We start from the raw sequence: 23,179 nt of genomic DNA, 5'->3' as shown, positions 1-23,179 counted from the left end.
AAGTGCAGCTGTTAAAGTTGGAAAAGCCTTTGCATCCCCGTTAAAATTGTGCAAAGTGTGTGCCCTTTCTGACTTTCCTCCACAACAAGCTGCTTTGCTTTATGTAGTCTGGCAACATCCGACATGAAAATATACAAACCAATGAACAGGCTAATTCGTATAGTCTCAATACAAAAGTAATATCAGCTGATAGGGCATCCACCTAAAAGATCAACTTTGTTTCTTTCTCCATAAATGGTGCTTGGCCTGCTGAGTGTTTCCAGCATTTTCCATTTTATATTTCTTGCCTCAAGCCCAAACCCAACTCAGTTATTTATCTGTCCCTGTTAGGACAAGCCATCTCTCACCTGTTTAAAAGTAGCCAGCAGCTCCTGTCTTTGGCTGAAATGTTTGAAAAGAAGCTGCAGAGATCCAGAAATGAGTGGTGGATAATCATGCATAGTAAGGTGAATGAGTACCCGCAGAAACATTGTGCCCCCTTCATCATCCACCTCTAGTGGACTGCTGTGTTTGCTGAATAAAATAAAATGTATAAATAAAACAAAATCAGAAACACTGAAAAGCACTAGTTTACAACACCTATGACTATCCATTGCTGAAATATGGACCACCACACCCAAGTGTTGTTGTTGGACACATGCCAGTTAGAAACTTAGTACTGGTTAAGGTGTGGTTTAGATACAAAATCAAAAAGTAAGTCAAGGCATTGACAAAACAAACTGTCAAGAGCCCAGAGTCTGAGAATGAAATCAATAAGGGGCAGGTCTGCTGAATTAACCATGGAAGTGTCATACATTTATTCTGATGGTATCCTGACAATTGATAGGGGTAACAGTTAATGTTCACTCATGGTGTAACTGGCTATCTATGGCAAGATTTTGTTAATATTTGTCTAGAATCTCCATGCTATCTCTTGACACTGGTTCCAGTTTTCTTTATGTTAAGCTTAGCCCTGGTAGAGCTCAAACAAAGCACATGGCTCTCTACACAGCATAAACGAAATTATGAACAAAATCAAGATCAAAGTCTAATATAATTGTCACAGAGATAAGACTGAGAATGAAAGCCTGCAGGGTTTAGAATTATGTGCACTTGTGGAATTGCTAAGTAGTGCTGTGAATGTGGCCCTATTTAAAATCACTTGAGATATGGCAGTGAGAGAGTTGCCTTTGATCTCTAGCATTAAGTATCATCTCCAACACACTAAGCATTTTCACAGCAGGTTGAGAGTCTTAGTGCAACTATATCCTTAATTACATTTGGAAGTTGTTTCTCCATCGTGTAGAGCATGAACCCATCACACCACTGAGGCAAGCCTCCTTGCCATTTTCTTAATTCACTCTGTTCAGGTGTGAAGTTAAGGAGTAGTGACACAGTGGAATTGAAATGACTTATTGATAGGTTGTAGCAGTGTAACTGTTAAATACAACTTGAAGCTGCTGTCTGGGGTTACACAAAGGATTAATTATCAGCGAATCAGTAGATGGTAAATGTTTTTATTCTGTATGAGAGCAAAACTAGTGCAATTAATATCCCAATGTGCAGGTCTTGATCAGTCAGCTACAAGCCAAATGTGAAACAGCCAGGAATGGTAGCTTTCAGTTGCTAGGCAGAACATTGGAAGGGCTTGGAGCTGGTCACATGTGGCTTTGCTTTTAGAAACATCAGTCCAGTGAAAAGGCATCTGAAAGAATCAATTAATGGCACAGCATTATCGTTTCATGTCAGCTTTTGGGCATCCTCTTATGGTATCGTGGTAGTGTCCCTACACATGGACCAGGAGGCCCACGTTCAAGTCCCTCCAACTCCAGAATATCTCTAAACAGGTTGATTAGAAAAATAGATTACATGCTTTTTTAAAAAAATTATGACATATAAAGGAGCATTATTGGTGCCTATATTCTGCTCTTAACTAGGAATTGTGGTTGGGAATTTGTTTGGAAATGAGAAACTGCTGAGTAACAAAATGGCATAATCAAAAGTCTATACCGTTATACTTGTGGAATGATATATGCATCACCAAGTGGATTATTTACTCAACCTTTATGTTTACAACTCCAATCGCTGAAATCTTAGAAGAAAATAAAATCAAATTAATTATCGGGGCACTTACCCAACCACAAACATCAATTCTGCTTGCTCGCCAATACGATCCAGGTTTACTGTCGTAACTGGAAAGATAGAGACCAAGTAATATCCAATTATTTTTGTGAACAAAATAGACCTTCTCCCTAATTTACTCTCAAGCTACTAACGGTAAGATTCAAATTAACCAGCGATGGGACTTAACTTAAATCAATTCCATGCTGAGATTTCTGCCAGTTATATAATTGGACAGGAAATCTACTAAAATAAAAGGTAGCTGTTTATGGGCCACAGTTTACAATTAATGGTGTTGCAAGGACCACTTAAGATGGATTAGGTGAAACTGAGAGAATTTCATCTCTCACTGTGCTCATTGTATTTTTACCGGGCATTTCTAGTTTGAAGTTGCAGCAATATCACCAGTCTGTCCAAGCCGTCAAGTACATTAAGAATTTTCACAGACTTTCAAATGGAAGACTAGGAATATTAAAATAATGGTTACATAGATAAAATTAAACCTAGGTATATTAAAATGGGATAAAAGTAAAAAGCTAAAATATTCCAAAAAAGTCTGAGCTGAAGAACAGCATAGCACTACACAATTATAGAATTAGTTTTCAGGGTCAATTCTCTGTTTTTCACAAATTTTAATTATCTCACTATTTAAAACCAAATTACACCAATTTTAAATGGGTTTAAATGGTCGTGGTGGGAACAGGTGGTGGTCAAGTTAAAATTTGCAATAAATTTAAGATCACCTGCTCTTGGGACTGGGGAGGTTAGGAGGGAAGGGGTGTGGTAAGGGAGAGGTTAAAGCACTGTCTGCTTTAGAATCCTCAGTGATAGACTGCAACTTTAGGATTTCCATGCCAATTGTCGCATGTCCAATATTCTTAAGTTGTGGATAATTTCATAATGGAAATGATGATGAACACTGAGCCACAGGGACAGCACGATGGTTCAATGGTTAGCACCTCTGCCTCGGGTTTTGATTTCAGTCTTGGGCGACTGTCTGTGTGGAGTTTACACATTCTCCCAGTGTCCTCGTGGGTTTCCTTTGGGTGCTCTGGTTTCCTCCCACAGTCCAAAGATGTGAAGGTCAGGTGAATTGGCCATGCTAAATTGCCCATTGTGTTCAAGGATGTGTAGGTTAGTGCATTAGTCAGGGGTAAATACAGGATAATAGGGTAGGGGAATGGGTGTGGGTGGGCTTTTCTTCGGAGGATCAGTGTGGACTTGTTGGGCCGAAGGGCTAGTTTCCATACTGTTGGGATTCTTTGATTCTGACACCAGGAGCAAAATTTGACCCAATATGTTCCATCTAAGATGTCTACTGATACTTGGTGACTGAAATCTTATAACCTGGGAAGGTGATTTGATTTAAAAAATATATACTGCAGTTCCTTTAACAAATCTCTTCCAAAGATGGATTCAGACTTCAAACTATCAGATTCCAGAACCAGGAATAAAATACATGCCAGAACCATGCAGGATGGTACCAATTACAACCATATGGGTTGTGTTGTCGCAGTGACAAAAGTATCAGGTTCATCGTTTCAGCTGCCTTGCTACATCATCTAGAATGCACCAGATAACTCAAACAGACCATACATAACCAACATTCCTGATAAAATGTAAGCGCACACATAACTGCACAGCGATCAGGAGAGTTGTAGCACAAGGTAAAGTTAGAGGAAAGATTTATAATGCAGTTTTTACTTCCAAGAGAAACAATGTCAATAGCTCCCATTGCACTACATAGTGCTAAAATTAAATCTACACACAAAAAACCGACCCATAAACTTGGCTCCAGAACTTTTTTCTCTTTCCCACAAACTGCACAACGTATCCCATTGGACTCTTGATGCATATTTTGATTAACTACACCCAGCTATTTGGCCTCAGAATATAATGTTGGATTTGCAACAAATAATGTGCAAATATAGCAAAGTTGGTCAAATTTTCAAAGAACAGAATTTCTAGGAGCTATCAAATCAGGGATCTGCAAAATTTGTATCAAGCAATGAGCTTCTACTGTGGCACAGCCAGTAACAAGCCTAATAGATAAGCAGGAGGTTAGAAGAACACAGCAAGCCAGGCAGCATCAGGAGGTGTAACGTTTCAGGTGTAACCCTTCTTTAGAATTGGGTATGGGTGTAAGGAGAGCTGCAGATAAAAGGGGGTGAAGTTGGGGGGTGTGGGGGTGGAGTCTGGGAGTATTTTGGTTGGGGGAAAAGGCAGAGTGGTGAGGTTCAGATAGGTGAACACAGGTAGAGGGTGCGGCCTGGTCGGTCAATGGGAGGAATGAATCTGATTGGTGGCTGGAAGGAAGGATCAGTCAGAGGAAATGGAAGGGAGGAGGGAGTCAGGGGATGGGAAGGGAGGTTATTTGAAATTGGAGAACACAATGTTGAGTCCTCCTTGCTGTAGGCTGCCCAGGCAGGAGATGAGGTGTTGTTCCTCCAATTTGCGGTCTGATTCACTGTGGCAATGGATGAGGCTGAGGATGGTCATGTCGGAAAGGGAGTGGGAAGGGGAATTAAAATGGGCGGTGACTGGGAGGTCAGGTCAGGCCCTGCAGGCCCTGCTGAGATGCTCAAATATTCCTTTAACTTACTTTTGGTCTTCCCAATGTAGGGAAGCCTATATCGGGAGCACCAGATGCTGTAAACTAGGTTGGAGGAGAGGCAGGTGAACCTCTGTCTCACCTGGAAGGACTGTTTGGGACATTGGATGGAGGTGAGGGAGGTGGTATGCCGGCAGGCTTTGCGTCTTTTACGGTTGCAGGGGAAGGTACCTAGCAGTTTGGGGTGGGGTTGGCGAGGACAGTGGGGCGAACCCAGGATTGGCGAAGGGAATGGTCCTTGTAGAAGATAGAGAAGGATGGGGAGGGGAAGATGTTCTTGGTGGTGGGGTCTAATTGGAGTTGGCAGAAATGTTTAAGGATGATACATTGGACATGGAGACTGGTGGGGTGGTATGTGAGGATGAAGGGGCCCTGTCTTTATTGTGTTTGGTGGGGGGGGGGGGGGGGGGGGGGGAGTTTAGCGTGGTGGAACGAGGAATGGAGGTGGTGTAGTGGAGGGCTGTCTGGATATCAGAGGGTGGAAAAGCATGTAGTTCAAAATTGATGGACATCTGGGATGCTTGGGAGTGTAATTTCTCCTTGTCTGAGCAGATGTGACATAGACGAAGGAATTGGGAATATGGGATGGAATTCTTGCATGGATACTGGATGGGAGGAAGTGTAGTCCAGGTAGTTATGGGAGTCTGTGGGCTTACAGTAAACATCCGTCTGTAGACTGTCACCAGAGATGGAAACAAAGAGGCCAAGAATGGAGAGGGAGGTGTCCGAGATAGGCCAAATGAATTTAAGGGTGGGTTGGCAGCTGTGGGCAAAGTTGATGAACTGCTCCAGTTCAGCCTGGGTGCAGGATGCAGCTCTGATGCAGTCATCGATGTAATGGCGAAAGAGTTGGGGGCACAGTGCTGGCCTGGTCCTGTCCCTCATGTCCAATTATAAAACTCCTGATTCTATTTACTTGAGCAATGAGCAGAAAGCTCCAGGTTACAGCATAGTCTGCATTTCTAGGAGACAAAGACTAATTATCTTTCCGTGTCAGGTACGAATGGGCCTTATTCACTTTTATTGAAACTTCCAGCTACTGACTTCTTTTCCTGTGAATCACAGGGTCTTTTTTCCTCCCAACTTGCCTAACACCAAAGGAATTGGATTCACTCCTCCCAGATTATGAGTATCTCTCCTGGCCTGTTAGTTCTGCTTTTTTTATCTCCCCGATGGAATGCATCCCAGGATACTAAAAGATGTGTAAAATAGCAAATATGCTTGTGGTAATTTACCAAAATTCCCTGGACACAGGGGCAGTTCTGGCAGATTGGGAAACAGCAAAAAGATGCCACTGTTTAAAAAAGGGAGTAGACAAAAGGCAGGTAACTATAGGCCTATTAGCTTAACTTCAGTAATGGGGAAAATTAATCTGTATTCAAGGAAGTAGCAAGACATCTAGATAGAAGTTCTTCCATCAGGCAAACACAGTATGGGTTCATGAAGGGCAGATCATGTTTAACTAATTTACTGGAATGCTTTGAGGACATTACAAGCATGATAGACAATGGGGAGCTGGTGGATGTGACATATGTAGATTCCCAAAGGCATTTGGCAAGGTGATGCATAAAAGGCTGCTGCAGGACATAAAGATGCATGGTGTTACAAGTAATGTATTAGCATGGATAGAAGACTGGTTAGGTAAGAGAAAGCAAAGACTGGGGATAAATGGGTGTTTTTCTGGTTGGCAATCAGCAGTTTGTGATATGCCTCAGGGATCAGTGAAGGGACCACACCTGTTTACAATTTACATAGATGATTTAGAGTTGGGGACCAATGTAGTGTGTCAAAGTTCACAGATGACACTAAGATGAGTGGTACAGCAAAGTGTGCAAAGGACACAAAGTCAGCAGAGGGATATAGGAAGGTTAAATGAGGGGACAAAGGTCTGACAGATGGAGTACAATTTATTTAAGTGTGAAGTCATCCATTTTGGTCAGAATAACAGCAAAATGGACTATTATTTAAACGGTGACAAATTGCAGCATGCTGCTTTGCAGAGGGACTTGGGTGTCCTTATGCATGAATCACAAAAAGTTCATTTGCAGGTGCAGCAGGTAATTAAGGAAGCAAATAGTATATTGCCCTTCCTTGCTAGAGGGATGGAGTTTAAAAATAGAGAGGTTATGTGTCAGCTGTTTAGGGTGCTAGTGAGGCCACACCTGGAATACTGTGTACAGTTTTAGTCTCCGGTCATGAGAAAGGATGTACAGGCACTAGAAGGGGTGCAGAGGAGGCTCACGAGGTTGATTCTGGAGATGAATCGGTTGCTAATGAGGAGAGACTGAGTAGATTGGGGCAATACTCATTGGAATTTAGAAAAATTGGGGGTGTGGGTGAGGGATCTTACCGAAACGTATAAGATGATGAAGGGAATAGATCACATAGAAGCAGGGAGTTTGTTTCCACTGGTGGGTCAAACTACAACAAGGGGGCATAACCTTAAAATAAGGGGGAGCAGATTTAGGACTGAGTTGAGGATGAACTTCTTCACCCAAAAGGTTGTGAATCTATGGAATTCCCTGCCTAGGGAAGCAGTTGAGGCTGCCTCGTTGAATGTTTTTGAGGCAAAGATAGATAGATAGACGTGAAAAGGAATTTAGGGTTATGGAGAGCAGGGGGAGGTAAGTTAAACTGAGACCACAAAAAGATCAGTAGATGGCCTACTCATGCTCCCTTTTTTTATGTTCTTATGTTTACAGTGATGCCTCATGGTAGCTGCGTGGAATGGCATTGATGCTGATCTGTGCTGTGACTTAATTTTTTAAAATTCTCATTCTTTCTGCTTGAACGTCTGTGCCATTTAAAGCTTTCCCTTGGTATCAGGGACGTTTAGTCTTGTCTTATGAAATCTATAATGTTTGTTTACTCAATGGCTTGGGATCACTCCCACAGACCACAGCCTCACAACATCTCTGCCTTTGAGCTGAAGATTTCTTCTGCTTCCACAATTCTCTTTATTAAGCTTGAAAGGTGTTCTGACATTCTTTGAAGCACTCTTCAGTGTTGTGTTGTCACAAGGTCTTTTGAAGGCTTGTTGTACTGGGGCATTCGCAATATCTGTTTTCTTTGGAATCTGAAGTCTGGGTTCTGACGAAGAGTCATATCTGATTTGAAATATTAACTTGGTTTCACTCTTCACAGATGCTGCCAAACCTGTTAAATTTCTCTAGTGTTTTCTGTTTTATTTCAGATTCCCAGCATCTGCAGTAGTTTGTTTTTATTGCTTGAAGTCTTCTGTGTTACTATTTAATTTGTCTCATTGGAAATTATACTAAGTTGAGATACCATACTGATTGCCATATTGTGTGTGCTACAACTTCTAAGTATTAAACAATATGCATTTCTGCAATTATTTACAGGTCATAAGCTACATTTTGCGAACAAGACCCTTGGAAGAACCTGACCGTAGGCCTGTCTCTGATAAAAGGCAAAAGTGAGGACTGCATATGCTGGAAATCAGAGTCTAGATTAGAGTGGTGCTGGAAGAGCACAGCTGGTCAGGCAACATCCGAGGAGCAGGAAAATCGACATTTCGGGCAAAAGCCCTTAATCATTCCTGATGAAAGGCTTTTGCCTCAAACGTTGATCTTCCTGTTCTTCGATGCTGCCTGACCTGCTATGTTTTTACAGCACCACTCTAACCTAGATTCCTGTCTCCAATAAAATCCTACTTTACTCTCCTACCAAGTCCTCAAAACTTGGGTGGTACGAAATACATTGACGTAAGCATCGTAGTCGTAACATGATAAATGCTTGCCACAACAGGGTGCTGCTGTTAAGCCAAAAAAAAAAATTGTCCCCATTAGTAACATATTAATTTCAGTTCTGGTGGGGTGCTAAGTATGTAATCTATTTCCCAAAGTTGGCTTATCTCTTTCGCTGTTTCCAAAAAGCAAGGTATTGATCATCCTAATCAACCTGCACTTCAAAACTTCAAAACAGTGCCCAATATTAATTATGCTAAATAACATTGGGTCTGAGTGGGCTACACTTCGGAGGGTCGGTGTGGACTGGCTGGGCCGAAGAGCCTGTTTCCGCACTGTAGGGAATCTAATCTAATCAAAACATTGAGGGTGGTTAGAATTATACTGACAACTAATTTAAGATGGTCAATCAGGCTGGCAGTGCAGTGCATTTCTGAGTGCTAGAAGCTAAATACATGAAGATGCAGGGTCCTGTTCTCTGTGGACAGAAAGAACATGCACTCACATTGTTCCTGTTTCAAGCAATTCTCTGATTCAGTTCTTAGTGCAATTTCTTGATTAATTGAGTCACCCTGTCTGGTTTAAAGTTAAACAAAGCTTTGGAAGTTTATTATCTGCAATCATCTAAGTGGTGCATTCTCCAAAACAAAGTCACTTTTTAAAATTTACTCATGAGTTGTGGGCGTTGCTGGCTGGACCAGCATCTAACAGAATCATTTGTCAACTAACTAAACTTTCTTCTCATACAATATCAAAAAGATAGTCTTCCCTTTACATCAGTATTTCTTGTGAATTATACTGATGAGTGCAAGATGAAATACGATATGTCTTTTCAGTGAGAGTAAAGTTCTGTATTACCAAACAACAAATTATAGAACAGCACAATAATATGCAATTAAATCAAAACTGCATGCTTGTAACAATAAATTACAGAGAGAAAACAACAGTACTTTTGCCAGTTAATTATAGAGCCAGAGCTGTTTTACCACACCCTATCATTTTTCCTATCTCCATTCTCACTATCAGATTCTACATTTCACTGCTTTTTTAAAAGGTCCTGGTTGATTTCATCCAATATTGGAGGCACCTCCCTCCGACGTCTGTATTTCTGCATATATTAAGAGATGTAGAGTTCTGAGTTCAAACATTCAGGTCAAGTGAGATAAAAGTGAGAGACTGAGACATAATAAAGCTCAGGAGATATGTAGGGAGTAATGTTGAGACACACAGTCCCTGACATTTATTGCGAGGTGGGAGGGGCCTGAAGAGATTGAATGCAGTCGAAGAATTTGGCAATACCTGAGATGCAGCGGTCTAGTGGAATTTAGCATAACCTCATTACAATTTACTTATTTTGCTTCCCAACAATTAGATGATAATAGCAGTCAAATAATAAATAGGAAAACCAGAGGCAGGAGGAAGCAGTTGGAGATTTTTGGAACTGTTGCCAGCAGTTAGGCAGTGGATAAGCTGGCAGTCTGGATTTGGTAGGGTTGGTGTAATTGGGGAGGTGTGAGGAATTTGTTTGGGGTGAGTGGCTGGAGAAGTGTGGGAGGGGAGTTCTACAATCATAATGGGGATCCGAGACCATTATCAGCAGAAGATAGCTTCGATGAGGCCGTGGAGAGTGTAAGATAGCTTTGCCTTAATAAGTCATGCAGAACTACTTTGAAAGCAAAGCTTGTCAGAAAATCACAGAAGAGTTAGGAGACTCACCAACACGCTAAGCAGAGGAGGCAGCATTAAAGAAGAAAGATATTAAAGAGAGTAAATGGCAAACAGAAATACAGGAATAGTAGCAAAAGCTATCACAGAGAGAAGCAAAGAAAGCCAAAGAGAAAGGTAAAGACATAAAACATTAGAGAATGGGAGAAAAGTAATGAGATCGGCACAATAATTGCAAGCTTTAAAAAAAAACTGGCCACAATAAATGTTACAGCAAACTATCTAGGAATATTTGAAAATTAATCATAAGTTGACATATTTAAGGTCACTACTCAAATTCCTTTCCCACACCAGTGAGCCAACTGAATTTGTGTTCTGGTACTGAGACAAACTGAAAGTAGTAAAGTATTCTGTATTCCAGACAAATGGTTTACAAGTTAATGATTCCAATACCACATCCTACTGCATGATTGGCATGATGGCTGTGGTTAGCACTGCTGCCTCATAGCACCAGGATTCAATTCCAGCCTCGGGCAATTGTCTGTGTGGAGTTTGCAAATTCTCCCAGTGTCTGCATGGGTTTCCGCTGGGTGCTCCGGTTTCTTCCCACAGTCCAAAGATGTGCAGAGTAGGTGGATTGTCCATGCTAAATGGGCCATAGTGTTCAGGGACGTGTGGATTTGGTGCATTAGTCAGGGGAAATGTAGAGTAGGAGGGTAGGGGAATGGGTCTGGGTGGGATACTCTTCGGAGGATTGGTGTGGACTTGATGGGTCTAATGGCCCGTTTCTCCACTGTAGGGATTCTATGATCCTACAACTTGACTACTTGGGATAGTTTATGGACGTTTCTCAAATGGGTAGCTGCTCCTGGACTGCATGGTTATTAACTTTGTAAATATCATAACTGCTTAGAATTGTCTGATCTGTCATCTGTCTCACACGGATTGGAGCAGTTCAAGACAGTAGATCACCACCACCTTCTCCAGTGCAATTGGGGCTGGGCAACAAATGGCAACCTTGCTGGTGATATTTGCACTACTCGGAGGAAATTTTCAAGTTCTTTCTCATGTCATTGATTGTAAGTGACCAATAGAAATCTTGCCTGACAAGCTAATAAAATGCCTGCTACAATTTTTTTAAGAAGGCTTCCTTTAAAATCAAACTGAATGTGCACAATAGGCACAACAACCTCTCTACAGGCAACAAAATTTCGAAAAACTACTCGACACCTATAAAACATTCATGTTGAACAAAAAAAGTGCTTCTACAAGAAGTATATGCTTCTGAGAAGTAAGTTTTTGCTTATTACCTGTTGAGTCCATGAATGCTGCAATAGTGCCTTCAGTTGTACTCTCTGGTACAGGATTGCAGTCAACAAATTCCTTTTTGAAAACTGACAATAGGTATGAAATCCTGAAGTCTAGCCTGACATTAAGGATGAACTGTAAAATAAACAATTTCAATTAATTTCAGGATTTGAAGACTGGGGGTGGTGAGATGGAGGAGAAAAATGCAGGAAGACGAAGTAGTTAAGCAATTTCTCATTTTCACAAATTCTGTTTCTTTTGAGAAGTCTCAAATCTCTGACTAAATTTTCCTCAGATTCCCTTTCAGCACTAGCTCAATGTAGTTGAGTAAATCATAAAAATAATTTGGATGTTACTGTAATGTCTAGATAGCATGCTATCTCACAACATAACGCAGTATTTGACATAAACAGTTTGATCCCTTGAATGTACTGAATTGCTTCCTTCGATGAATATCTCCGAGGGGGATCAAATACATTATCAGAACAGCATGTGGCATTTTCTATTGGGACTCAAATAATAAAAAATATTCAAAATGTTCAAATGAGATTTTCACATATTTGATATGTTTCAACCCACTAATCAAATTCCAATTTATTCCAAAGGAAGAACTCATCAAACACGCATTTTCAAATCAAAGCACTCCTCCTGACTTTACAAATGTGACCTCTGCTCATTCCAAATACTGTTGTACAGCCCCCAGATTCTCTCAAATATCCCCTCACATCAGGGAGATAATTTATTTACGCAGACTAGGACATTTCAGGGAATGGCTCGACAGACAATTCTATTGTTTTTTTAAATGCTATTTTCTATTTGCTTCTATTTCAGGACACAGCTCCTTTTGGTTCTGTTTTCCCTCTTTTTTTTATGTATTGATTGCCAATCCTGAGTGTGAATACATGGACTGATTCCAGTATCAATCAAACAGCAAATTCTCAGTCGTATATTTTTCTGCAGGTCAAACTTTCAGATTCCTTCAATTTCAACTTCTGTGTCATGATGGTTACAGCTAATGTTAGGAGAACTGTAGGCCACTCTATTCTTCTAATGTAAAGTGGCAATACAGTGGCACTTAAGAGTCACTTAGATGTTAATGAGAGATTGCTCAAGCTAGGAAAATTCAAATCAATCTGTGCACACAGCAGGACTCTTAAGCATACTTAAAACACATATGTATCGATTAACTCTGACCTTCACTGGATAAAAAAATGCATTAGGATTAGAACCTTGAAACAAGAATAAAAACAACAGGCTGCCATGGGAACTGTACATTCAATGGTTTCTCATACCTGCAAAATCTCCAGGATTTTTAGCTTTGTATCCATAACAGTGATGTTCTTACTGTCAGGTATATCTTTCGGCTTTATCTGGGGTTCAATGTGTACATTGGAACGTGGAACAGAGCTAAACAAAGACTGTTTTCTGCTTAAAACCATAGTGGACACGATCTGTCCAACTCCATGGATTGATTTCTTCATACTTCTCCCTAAAACATAGGAAAGAGGTGGACTTTGATGAGTGGTGGTACTTGCAGAGCTAGAATCACACAATGTCATGGGAATATATTAAAGCAAAGTTACACAGCTATGTGATCCACTACTACAGGGACCAGTTTTTTTTTTACATCTATTTTTTTTGGGCATTTGTTTCCTCCTATACCACCAGAAAAATAATTTTATGTTCAAAATAAAAATTGGAATTTGAAAAAGCTAGAAAGTCATTTATTTCTTATCAGTGAGCAGCAACAAATAATAAGCAGGTGAAGGACTCTGAACAGCTCAAAACTATTGTAGATTCAACAACCACTAAAAGAAATATCAACATGAGATGTTCCTCTCTCTGCTATTATTTTGACTCCCAGTCATTGCATGATAAGAATTTATTTTACTATCTGAAGCATTTGCCTTTGTTATTATGACTGAAGCCATAATGAGCAGCTACTTTCGCATCACCCATCATAACACAGGAGGGAAGCCTGCACTGGAACTGAGAATAGCAGACATTTATTTTAAATGATAAGCCTTTCCAATTAAAATATATGGATTTAAATGAGATTGTGCAGCATTAGTACCGAAAGCTTTAAAATATTTTTATGACATTTCTTTGCTATTTTATTAAAGACACTGATCAGCTTAACATAAATGGCTTAAAACAGTGGGGAACAAGTTTTAAAATTGCACATTGGTGATGTTAACAATGACTGCAGCAATTAATTTCAACCTTAAACTGGGTCAGAGCTGAGTGTTCATGCAATTCTTCCTTCCTCGTCAACAGAATTTGAATTCTCCTTTCATATTTGTAAAGAGTTGATGTTGAAAAGACAGTTATATCTTTTGTATGATATGAGAATTCATGCAAAAGTTACTAATTTATAATCGTTTATAATCAGTCATTATTTTGTTTAGATTAAGTAGAGAATACATAATAAATAAGACAGTTCATTCAAGCTATGCAACCTGCAGAGGTATGAAGTGCTTTATAAATATCTATATTTATGTAGGTGCGTAAGTTAAGTTACTATATTTTACAGTAGGATTAAACCTCGGCACAACAGCGTGGGCCAAAGGGCTGTTCTGTGCTGTACCTTTCTATGTTCTATGCATTTTTGTAATTTGATTTTTCCAAAGTGTCTGTATGGATATTTCAAACTAAAATACATTAACACTGGTGAAGTTATATGTTATATTTCTGAGATTTTATAAATTTTGTGCACATTTTAGTACTATTCCTTTATATCACATTTTTCAGGTAACTGGAAATGCAAAAATTGGACAGCTCAGCACCTTACCTGCACCCAATATCTACCATTGTTCCAACTGCCAACATGTGGTTAGGGCCTTCAGCTGGGCAGCCAAATCTCTCTCCACAAACAACTGGCAGCTTCATGATACAATATATTGTAAATCAGGATGGAATACAACAGGGCCCCATGACTATTTTCATGTTTGGAGGGCAAAACCTACACTGTGTCCGGACACACAGAATACCAAGTGGCCCAAGTCAGCAGTCCTTTAAAGGCATTGGTGAAAGTTGCTCACAAAGCTAGGTAGGAATGCATTTTAGCAATGTGTGACAGAAGAAATGTTAATACTTCTTCTGTCTCCACAATAATCAATACAACCAATGTCTAACTCTTTGTTGTCTCCCTTGGGAATAGTTAGCTGGTTTGTGATGCAGAGTAATGTCAACAGCATAAGTTCAATTCCTACCCTGTTTGAGATTACCATGAAGTTCCTACGTTCTCAACTTTGTCCCTCACTTGACGTGTGGTGGCCCCCAGGTTAAAATCATCACTACTCACACCTCTCTCTAATGAGAGAGCAGCCATATGGTCCACTGGGGTTGTGGCAGCTCTACATTACATTTTCACTTCCCCATTTTAACAAATGGGCTAGCCTTTATGGAGGAGACAAGTTATTCCCTGAACTCCTCTACCAATCCCAATTCAAGCTGATTTGTGACTTGTTTTGAGTGCATGAACATTCATTACTTTAACACTGAGGCCCATGAAAATAATTCAGTTTGCTTTCACTGAGCAGGTGGTAGGCTTGCCCTTCCTACCCAGTGGTAAATGAAATCTCATCAAACACCGGTCCCAAACTGACCAACTAAGAACCTGAGAAACTCTTGCAATAAAATACTCACCAGTCCCCTCATCATGATCCATGGCATCTATAATGTTGACATCTTGATTACAATCAATGATACCAAGTAGTGTCCTGGTTAATCGTAGGAGCTCACTGAAGCTGTAGAAACCAAAATAGATCAGATGTCTGGCTAAGCTGACCACCTAGAGTAAGATGCAAAAAAAAAATGAGGATCAGTAATTTTATAATCAACAACACACTATAATATTCCCACACCGAGGGCAAACTTGAATCCTTGCCCTGCTGAGTAACTAAGAATATTTTCTAATCTGTGTAACAAGTATTATAAATGATTCTTGAAGATAATTAAATGAAAGTGGATAACCCTTAATGAATTTCAAGCTCAATGTAAGCAAGCATTGGTCTGCAAATCATAGAAACCTTCCAATACAATGCCATTAGAATGTTAGAAAAACTAACTTTCCTATTCTTATTTTAGATTTAGTATTGAGAATGTGTGTTGGAAAAGGAATGTGAAAGCTTTTCTTCGTGGATGGGTATATGAATAGGAAGGGTTTGGAGGCATATGGGCTGGGTGCTGGCAGGTGGGACTAGATTGGGTTGGGATATCTGGTAGGCATGGAAGGGTTGGACCGAAGGGTCTGTTTCCATGCTGCACATCTCTTTGACTTTACTTGTGCAGTGATATTACCATTATGCCATTGTCTCCCCTCTGTGAATTCATTTATTGTGTATCAAATTCAATATCTGGGAAACTCGCTTAAACAATTTTGTTTTGTGAAACTTGGTCCTGTTATTGTTCTTGTGATAAATTGCACATCAGTAAGGTGATATAATAAACATTTCCAGAATGAAGGTCATCATAGCTCAACTGTTACAAATTCATTCAGACCTGTGTGAACCATTCAGTCTTTTTTTAAAATTCACTTGTAGGATGTGAGCATCGCAGCTACCCTTTAGCTAAGCGACTTGCGAGGCCATTTCAGAGGCATTTGATTGTCAACCAGATTGCTGTCCATCTAGAGTCATAAGTAGGCCAGACTAGGAGAGGGTGGTAGATTGTCTTCTCTGAAGGACATTAGCGAGCCAGATAGATTTTTTTGACAATGGACAAAGGTTTCTTGGTCATCAGTAGATTCTAGATATTTAAAAAAAATTGATTTCAAACTCCACCATCTACCATGAAGCCAGAATATTAGACATATTTCTGGAGTCACAGCCTAGTGATAATACCGCTGGGCCATCGCCTACCCTTATTAATTGCCACATTTTACCAAACTAAGGTCACCTTCTGGAGTACAGTTGGTCTTGTGATCCTTTATGTGGTAAGGATGTTTAATTCCAAACGTGGTTTTATTTGTTTAAAAGGTGATGATTATTTTCAATTCTCTGTCTATAATAGACCACTGGCTGTTCAGCTCACCCTCACAGCTGTAATTGCTATGTTTCTGTTAATATTTTCAGAGCATTTGTTTTAAGGTGTTGGACCTTCTCTCCTTGAAAATTTTGCTGAGAAAACGCATTTAGTGTATTGCATTTAATTTCCCTCTCTTTGGGCCCTCTTACCACTCTCTTCACCAGGTACCTCAACCTATTATTCTGGGAATATCCAATGCCATGTCTTTGAAATTTGCACCAGCTTCTCTTTATTTCAAAACTGTGCTTCCTTATAATTAAAACACCGTTCCATAAATGTAATTGCTGTATTTTGATGGTCTCTACATTTTCCAGTCACTGGTTGAGCTACTAACTTCTAATAGTCTGGAAGTCTACTCTCTGCAATCTATCTCTTAACTGTTCCTCATACCTCACCATACTGTGTGTATTTTCCTTAATTTCACTCACAACACACCCCTACTGTTATCGCCTACAACTTCCCTTTCTCCATTGAGCTTCGGGTGATCCATTTATCCTCACCACTACCATTGCCAATTGTTCATTTTGTGTGCAGTCCAGGACTGTACATCCTCTGTTTTCCAGTTTGAGGGATGATTGTACACGTGAGGCATTACAACAATAGTACCTCTCATGGGTCTCTCTTGTCTCGCCTCTGCCAATCCGTAATTAACAAGATGTGTCAGACCTTTCCTATTGAGATAAAAGTGAACAAAATGCCACTTCCAATATTGCAAGGAATTTACTTTGTTTTGAAAAATCCATGGGTCACTGTCCTAGCAATACTCTGCTCAGATTTTGTACTTACATTCTCTAGTCCTTCTGCTAATATCTCAATTTAGGATAATTTTCTTTAAAATTTCTCTCTCTTTTAAAAAAAAAACAAAAGAACTACAGATGCTGGATTTCAGATACAAAAACATAAATCAACTCTGAAGAAGGGTCACTAAACCAAAACGTTATTTCTGCTTTTTCTCCACAAATGCTGCCAGATTTGCTGAGTTTTTACAGCAATTTCTGCTTTTGTTTCTGTCTTTTTTCACCCTGAATGAACAATCCACCTCCAATGACACCAGCCAGCAGATCATTCTCACACACTCACACTGACTGATTTTGCTCAGGCTTCTTCACCTACACTCAGTTAAATGTTGCCTTGGTGTCAGGGCAGTCACACACACCTCACTGAAGGTTTATTGGAGTCTGAATCCAAGTGGCTCTGGCAAAACTGAGATGGAACATCAGTCGCTGAGTGAGACGTGCCTGATAGCACTGTCGACCACACCTTTCATCAATTTTCCTTCATTAAGAATAATTGACTAGGTTGGAGTTCTTCTGCATTTTGTGGACAGGATATAACTGGGTAATTTTCCACATTGTCAGAAGTGTACTGGAACAGTTTGGTTAAGGGTATGGATAGAATTAGAGCACAAGTCCTCAGAAATATTGCCAGAATGTTGTTTGCGGTCCACAACATTTGCTGGGTTCAGCTGTTTCTTGATATCAAATCAAACCAGCTGAAGTTTGGCATCTATGATGGGTGTGGTGTCTGAAGGAGGCCAGGGTGGATTATTCACTTAGCAATTCTGGCTGAAAAATGTTGCAAATGCTGCAGCCTTGTTTTTGCACTGATGTTCGGAACTCACCCATCAATAAGTTTAGGGACATTTTTGGATTTTCCTCCTCTAGTGTGTTGTTCACAACCATTATGATGTGATGTTTAAGGAGCACACAGCTCTAATCTGGTCTACAGATTGCGGGTTTAATAAGCATGTAATCCAGTGTTATAACTTTCCCAAGTAGGCATCTACATTTCAAATATGCTTGGCACAACTACTGACATGATCTCCTACAACCCTCATTGAACTAGAGTAGTTGCTCTGATTTTATGGCAATGGTAGTTCAGGGAATCTGTTGGGATTACAGACTGTAATTGAATACTATTCTGCTGCTGATGACAATGAGCACTCAGCATCTTAGGAATGTCCAGTTTCAAGTCATTAGACCTGTTATGAATTCATTCCATTTAGCAAACTGACACTACCGCACAAGATGAGTAAATGCACCCCGAGTGAAAAGACAGGACCTCATCTCAATAAAGTAGTGTCATGGACAGATGCATCAGCATCAGGTAAATTTGAGAGGATGGAATAAAATAGGTTTTCATTGGCATTAATGCATTTATCATCCATCATAGGTCCAGTATAGCTGAAATATTCTTCAGAGATCGTCTGGCTTGGTCAGGAGTAGTACTACCAAGTCACTTATGGTAGTGGACATTGAAGTCCCCACACAGTTGGCATTCTGTGATCCAATGACTGGGTGAGTATGACTTCTTCAGGTTATTGTTTGAATAGTCTGTGGAACAGCTCTCACAATCTTGGCACAAGTCATCAGATGTTACAGTTCAGAATTTTGCAAAGCAGACCAGGCAGGATGTTCCTTTGTTGTTTCCAGTACCCAGGCCAGTGTCAGTAGTCTGTTTTTTTCTCTTATTCAATTTTTTTCTCATGGTTTGACACAACTGAGCAACATAAAGAGAGCAGATTTGTTTCCTTAAAGCATATTAGTGAACCAGATGGCTTTAATGGCAATCAATGATAGTTCTACGCTCATCTTTCCTTAGACTAACTTCTTTAAAATTTTATATTTATTAATTAATCAAATGCAAATAACACCAGTTACTATGACCAATCAACTCAAGTCCTCAGAATATTATCCTGCTAATTGTGTGGATCAGCTCAAGTGGCAATTGTTCAATAATAATTGACTCACTGACTCTCCATTTGGGTTCTGCCAGAGTATTTGTCCAAGGAGCCTTAGCAAAACTGAAGTTCATTGGAATTAGGGAGAAAACGTTCTGTGGCTTGGAATTATACCTGGCACATAGGAAGATGGTTGGAATGTACCCCCTTTGGGTTTGCCTTCCTAAACTACTGCAGTCCACTGGATGTAAATAGTGTTGTTGATCATGGCTAATGAATCATAAAAATACAACCTTTACCTTTTAGAGATCAGTACATTGCATGGAATACTTCTTTTTAACATTTACCCTTGTTTATTTGTAAGCTTTTCCAAAAGTATTGTCCAGCCTACTAAATCCTTCTAATTTTGCAGTCCTTAAATTTTAAACACCATTCTAATGACTCTCCTTTCTCTCTCAAAACTAATATCATTTAAAACACATTATAAGCAATATTGGCAGGATATTCCCTTTACTGTCAAATTGTCATCTAGTTTTAGCTTATTGTTCATCATCAAGTCCAGTTTGTCTATTCCCTTGTCAGTTCAAAAACATACTGCTCCATAAAATTGGTTGTGACACATCCTATAAAGTTATTGCCTTTACAACCTGAGTTGTTCAGCTACTCCCAATGCACACAACATCCTCTTGTAAAAATACCGTTTTGTTAAATTCTTACCAGATCTATATTTTAATACACCACTGCCCCAAATATACTACAAAAGAAACACATATGGATACATGCACCATTTACAGGAGCCAGAAATGCCAGAAAAATAAACTTGGCTCTTCAATTAATCATTTACTACAGCAATCATATGTTTTCCAAGGTTTATAATTTGTACCAAAGCTAAAACAAGGACACACATTAGGTGTACAGTTCCAGACATCAGTTTACTATGTAGCATCTTTACTTCAATGACATATACCGATAAAGTGTCATTGGATATAAACTCAAAACTACAAGCCAGATTAGAGTCTAAGGAGATGACTGCAAGGATTGGTGAAAAAAAAAGTTTTTTGAAGAGTTTATAGACGGTAGTGAAAGGCAGAACAGAATGACAAGTTTCAAGGAGAGAAGTCTAGAGCAGATAGAGGAAGGGGTGCAACTAGCTTTTGCCTATTCTTTCTAACCAAGCCCAAGAGCTTCAATGCATCAAAATAGCAGTTGAACCAGTGAGGGTTAGTTTGAAGAACATAGATTTTAGATCTTGCAATCACACTCCAATATTATCGGTTGAAGAAAATCAGTGAAAAATAGCAACCTTTCTTGTCAATAATATTTGGTCCTTTAGATTCTAAGTTTAATAAAATATCTCTCTGTGTAGATGAGATTGGCAAAATTGTTCAGACTAATAGAACTTTAAATAATTGCAAGGAAATAAACAAATAAAAAATAATTACCTCGTATGTGAGCTTATTCTTTTCCTCGTTAGAAAACGGAAGAGTATCATTGACGACATTATTGAGATAATCTTCCATGAACTCCATTGTATTAGCAAATTTGTTTTTCTTGTCATCCCGTGAGTCATTCAAATTGGAATCATAACTGCAAATAAAAATTTAATTGTTGTCAAACTTTCTCTCACCAGCACTAATCCTCATCAACATGGTTGCTGGGTTTCACTTTTTGTTAACCAGAGTAAGGTGTTTTTTAAGATTAGGACAGAAAATATGATGTTACCATTTTAAAAAAGTAAAACAATTACAGCATTATTGACAAAGTTACAACATATTAAATCAGCACAGTGACTTTAACAGACAAATTGATCATCAATTCAAGGGATTAGAGACTGGGAACAATATCCTCCGAGTCTTGCACACTGTCTGAAAATCAAAACCTTTAGCCTGACTACTATGGCTATAATTCTGTATTCTGTACTCTTTCTGCTACCTTGGTATTGTGTGATTTGCCTGTAGAGCATGCAGAACAACACTCAGTACATGTCTCAGTACATGTGATAACAATAAATCAAACCAAATTAACTCAAAATATCTCCTGTCCTTCAAACACTTATGAGGACAGAGGCTGGCCTTCATACAGAATCAGATCAGTGGGGTAGAGCTCCTTCCCAGCAGGAGCTTCCAGCTGGTAAGAGGCTGACAGCTTCTTTTCTTGGTTACTGTACATTAAAGACCATAGCTGATGTCAGGAACACAAACCAGGAGATCAAGGATAAAGGAAATTTCTGTGGGGTGGTTTCCAGGGATTGGGGTCAGCAGGGAGAGGTGGTGCACCAGGGCGTATAAGAAGCAAAGTCATGGGGATGGGGGGGGGGGGGGGTTCACTACCCTTTAAATATGTCCATCATCAAGCACCAAGAGTCTTTGATCATGTCCTAAACCTCCAAAACAATAAGCAATCACAATCTTCCACTTTCTAGAAAGCACGCTTGCTGCTGGGTTATTTCCACCAGAGACAGGTTGAAGCCTTTGAGTGCACATTAATTGGCCACTTCAGAGCCTCAATTGGCCATGGACCCTTCCAGTAAAAAGTGAGGTCTGCAGATGCTGGAGATCAGAGCCGAAAATGTGTTGCTGGTTAAAGCGCAGCAGGTCAGGCAGCATCCAAGGAACAGGAAATTCGACGTTTTGGGCCAGAGCCCTTCATCAGGACCCTTCCACCCAGAACTTAATTCAGGCAGAGATTAAAGGCCCCATCCCCTTCTAGTTAAATGACCTTCCATTTCCTACCTGACCCCACCCTCTCTTGGACCAGCAGATTCACCATAGCCTAAGTCGCAAACTTTGGAACTTAACGCGCAGCTATTTGCTTTCTGCAAGCAGCCCTTACCCTGTTCAAGAATAAGAATTTCTGGATTTGCACATAAATTTGACATTAAATGCAATACGTGCAATTTGGTAACTGGTAGTACTGGCATCCTTTCAATGATGTGATAATTGTTAATGCAATGCCAATAAGCTATCTGATCTATTAAAGATGGAACAGTTGAAAGTATGAAATCTGACTGCCTCAAATGGTGACAGCTATTATATGAAGTGACCTTTTTTAAATTTTAGCTTTGGCCCTCTTTTCTTTCTTTTTCTCAGGCCAACCTGTTATCCATAACTGCTTTGAAATTAGTTCACTTCATTTCCTTCTGACTCATTCCTGTTCTTATCACAATCCTTTGAACCTTTGAGCTAAGGAAAACACAATTGGTTCCACCATTCATTAAGCTACCAGATGCTCATCTGCCCTTGCATTATCGGCTCACACTTTCAGCAATTTACAGAGTTAATGGTTTCAGTAGAAGGGTGTTGCTTAATAACAACATACACTTTGCGATCATCACTCGAAGGAGATCCAGATTATAATAACCCATGCTGCTCTATAATTTATAACCCTCCCCAGATTCTCAATTCCTACTCCTAGAGTGTTCAACCCAAAATTTGACAACTTCAAGTAAACACATTCAGGCATACAAAAGTGGGCTTACTCTCTGATACTAATTGTTGTAGGTATTTCAGTCCACAGTCGAGCAAATTTCACTGGCGTTACCAGTTCCTGGGGGTCTCGGTCTACGTGGACATGCAACATCAGATTGCAGAATGAGGCCCGTATATCAAATGGTAACGTTTCATCTGCCATGCAGAGAAATATCAACTCCACACTCAGCTGCTTGGAAATTTCATCAATTGCCAAATATTGACGATCTAGACAAATCCTTGCAAAGAGCTTCAGCTGATACCTAAAACATAAAACATGAGGAAATATTAGGAACATTCATTTGTCCCAGCAATCCCTTTCAAATTGAACTTTAGAGGAGCATTTTCGATACCAGTCTCTGTTATACTGTCAACAGTTGTGGAATTTGAGGTTGCCTTGTACTGTGGGTCATATCCACTCAAAATTTAACTGAGACTGTCCAAACAGAACTTTTATTTTATATACAAGTGCATTAGATGCCCTCTTAGGGAAGCTGTGATGTAACTGTGACCTTAGTAGTCACATGCTAGTACGCTGCTAAAAGTTTAGAACACATCCTGCATGGAGCATATAGCACTGTAACCTTACCCTCACGTATCATCTGTTAATAAA

At 39.7% G+C, this 23,179-nt stretch overlaps 1 protein-coding gene across 2 annotated transcripts in view; it reads right to left on the bottom strand.

Moving 5' to 3' along the window:
- Positions 1-23,179, bottom strand: part of itpr3 (inositol 1,4,5-trisphosphate receptor, type 3) — a 280,397-nt gene that overhangs the window by 104,912 nt on the left and 152,306 nt on the right. For both annotated transcript variants that reach the window (XM_060845471.1, XM_060845473.1), the window contains exons 19-25: positions 22,578-22,829; positions 20,542-20,686; positions 15,040-15,184; positions 12,684-12,880; positions 11,394-11,526; positions 2,114-2,171; positions 348-513 (exon numbers count right to left, since the gene is read on the bottom strand). In XM_060845471.1, the coding sequence (XP_060701454.1) occupies positions 348-513; positions 2,114-2,171; positions 11,394-11,526; positions 12,684-12,880; positions 15,040-15,184; positions 20,542-20,686; positions 22,578-22,829 (1,096 nt within the window). The remainder of the gene's footprint in view (positions 1-347; positions 514-2,113; positions 2,172-11,393; positions 11,527-12,683; positions 12,881-15,039; positions 15,185-20,541; positions 20,687-22,577; positions 22,830-23,179) is intronic.

This window comes from Hemiscyllium ocellatum, chromosome 26 (genome assembly GCF_020745735.1).
Source record: "Hemiscyllium ocellatum isolate sHemOce1 chromosome 26, sHemOce1.pat.X.cur, whole genome shotgun sequence".
NCBI lineage: Eukaryota > Metazoa > Chordata > Chondrichthyes > Orectolobiformes > Hemiscylliidae > Hemiscyllium > Hemiscyllium ocellatum.
Note: the sequence above shows the minus strand (reverse complement) of the source record. Positions and strands in the feature narration are given on the sequence as shown.